This window comes from Argiope bruennichi, chromosome 7, assembly GCF_947563725.1.
Source record: "Argiope bruennichi chromosome 7, qqArgBrue1.1, whole genome shotgun sequence".
In the NCBI taxonomy this organism is placed as follows: Eukaryota; Metazoa; Arthropoda; class Arachnida; order Araneae; family Araneidae; genus Argiope; species Argiope bruennichi.
This window is the reverse complement of record NC_079157.1, coordinates 8,179,515-8,181,911: the sequence shown is the minus strand read 5'-3', so window position 1 is coordinate 8,181,911 and position 2,397 is coordinate 8,179,515. Positions and strand designations below refer to the sequence as shown.

General features: G+C 33.2%; 1 protein-coding gene across 1 annotated transcript; it reads right to left on the bottom strand.

Annotated features, from left to right (window-relative positions):
* Nucleotides 1–381: 381 nt before the first annotated feature.
* On the bottom strand, nt 382–1,443 carry LOC129975278 (uncharacterized). The gene has a single exon (XM_056088332.1). The coding sequence runs from the start codon at nt 1,441–1,443 to the stop codon at nt 382–384; it is 1,062 nt and encodes a 353-aa protein (XP_055944307.1).
* Nucleotides 1,444–2,397: the final 954 nt, after the last annotated feature.

Below are 2,397 nucleotides of genomic sequence, written 5' to 3'. Positions count from 1 at the left end.
TTATTTAATTCCCTTCAAAGGAATAGGATTGTTCACCCAGTAAATGCATCTCCGTGCCTTTTCGTTCTTTGCAGTGCTTGCTTGCATGCAAATGGAAAACTGAGATCATATTTTTTTGTGTGCATAAATTATGAACATCAAAAAGGCAGCGTAAGAAGGTTGTTGTTGTTTTTGTTGGGTTTATTGGCGCAAGAGCCAATCTTGGCCATACTGCGCCAAACGTATGGTTTAATTCCAACCCTAAAAAGTATGTGGTTAAAATTTTAAAAGCAGACGATTCTAGTAAAAATCAAATATTTTTAAAAGTAACAATGAATGTATCATATTCAAACATAACAATGATTTCAAATGTACAAATAAAAAAAATTAAACAAAAAAAAATTATATGTGGATATAAAGCTGAATAGCTTTTAAAAAGTTAAAGATATTCGGGTGGTAATTCTCACCCACCAAGTCAGCTAAAGTTAAAGACAGTGAATGGAAGAAACGAATACGATGAGAATTAAAAGCAGGGCACTGGACCAAAATGTGATATACTGTAAAATCCAGTTGACAAGTGGGACACGTTGCTGCTTTTTCGCGTAGAATTAGATGCCTGTGAGTGAGGCGGGTGTGTCCTATACGGAGACGAGTCAGTTTGACATCCTTCTCGCGTATAGGTAGAACAGGCCACAAACTAATGATAGGTTTGATAGAACGTAGCTTATTTTGAACTTGAAGGTTCCATGTCTCCTGCCAAGAAGAATATGTGTGATTAAAAACAGACGTCTTAACATCAGAAAATGAAAGTCCGATTCTTAAAAACTCCGTCGCAGATTTGGCAGCCAAGTCGGCCTTTTCATTGCCAAAAATGCCCACATGACCTGGAACCCAACAAAGAATTATATTAAAACCATCGTTTTGTAATAAACGAAGTGTAAACAAAATACGAACAGCAATCGGATGCATCGGATAATGATAATTAGAAAGTGTTTTCAAGGCGCTCATGCTATCGGAATAAATGATAAAATTACGCTGAGTAGAAGGCGAGATTTTTTGCGGAGCATAAAAAATGGCCACTAACTCAGCCGTAAACACAGAGCAGTAGTTGTGAAGACGATAGCTCACTGTCTCAGATGGTGTTACAATGGCACAACCAACATGTCCATCTGATCTTGAGCCATCCGTGAAAACTGGTATAAAAGAAGAATACTTATAGTGATGATGCAGAAAGAGTTGTTGGAAAATTATCGGAGGATTTGATGATTTATCGGTTCCAGTGAAGAGATTTAAAAAAGAAAATTGAAGGATATCCCAAGGTGGGAAGCTAAAAGAGTCATGAACTTTAACATGAACATCGTTAAGATCCGAATCACATAGTATTAATTTGGTTCTCTCACTGAATGGAAGGATGTGAGAGGCACGGACATCATATAGTTTACGAAGACCAACCGGAAGATACATATGACAAATGGGGTGATTGTGAACGGACTTTATACGGTAATAATATAAAATAGATAAATTCTAATGCCTTAATTGAAGAGGGAGTTGATGGCAAATGACATACAGGCTCTCAACCGGAGAAGTGCGAAAGGCCCCGGAACATATTCTTAGAGCAGTATGGTGTATGGTATCTAATCGCCGAGCGTAAGAAGGTACATCACGTGAATTGAAAACTCATTCAATTGAAGTTTTGACACAAAACATCTCAAGATGCTAAAACAATACTTTTGCCATATCCAGTTTTAATCGTTTCTCAATTCATTTCAGTTTTTCGAGAAATGAAAACGAACTCTTTTTTTTCAAAAATTGCTTTTAAGTAACATGAAAAAGATATTTAAGTGGCAATTCCAGAAAAAGCGAATTTAGTAAGTTGCATCGCAAACCGATAAGAAATCAATTGATATTAACATCAGAAAATTTTTAGTGAGATTGCGAATGCAATGAAAAAGGATAAATAATCAATATTATATTTAATCTAAATTCATTCTTTAAGCTTTTTAGTGATTTTATTCCGATTTGGCTGAAAGTTTTAATGTTAGCTGAAAATTTTGTCTATTATTTTTAAATCATTTATATCTGTCTGATGCATTTTATACAATTGTTTTAGCGTTAAGTATGCAGGTGAGATCTTATATTTAAGTATTTCTGAAAAAATAATGATAAACCTCATTAACATTTGGTATGCTTTATTTAATTATTGTTAATTTTTTTAGTATATATCTTTCAAAACGTTAAATAGGCAAACGAATATCATTCAAATAGTGCAGCGTTATATTAATTTTTATAAAAAATACGGTACTTTTAGATATTTGTAGCATTCTTGAATTTTATTTTTATCTCCCTAATATTATTAATTAATAAATATTATAAATAAAACAACATAGAAAAATTTCCTTTTTATATGTTTGGAAAATA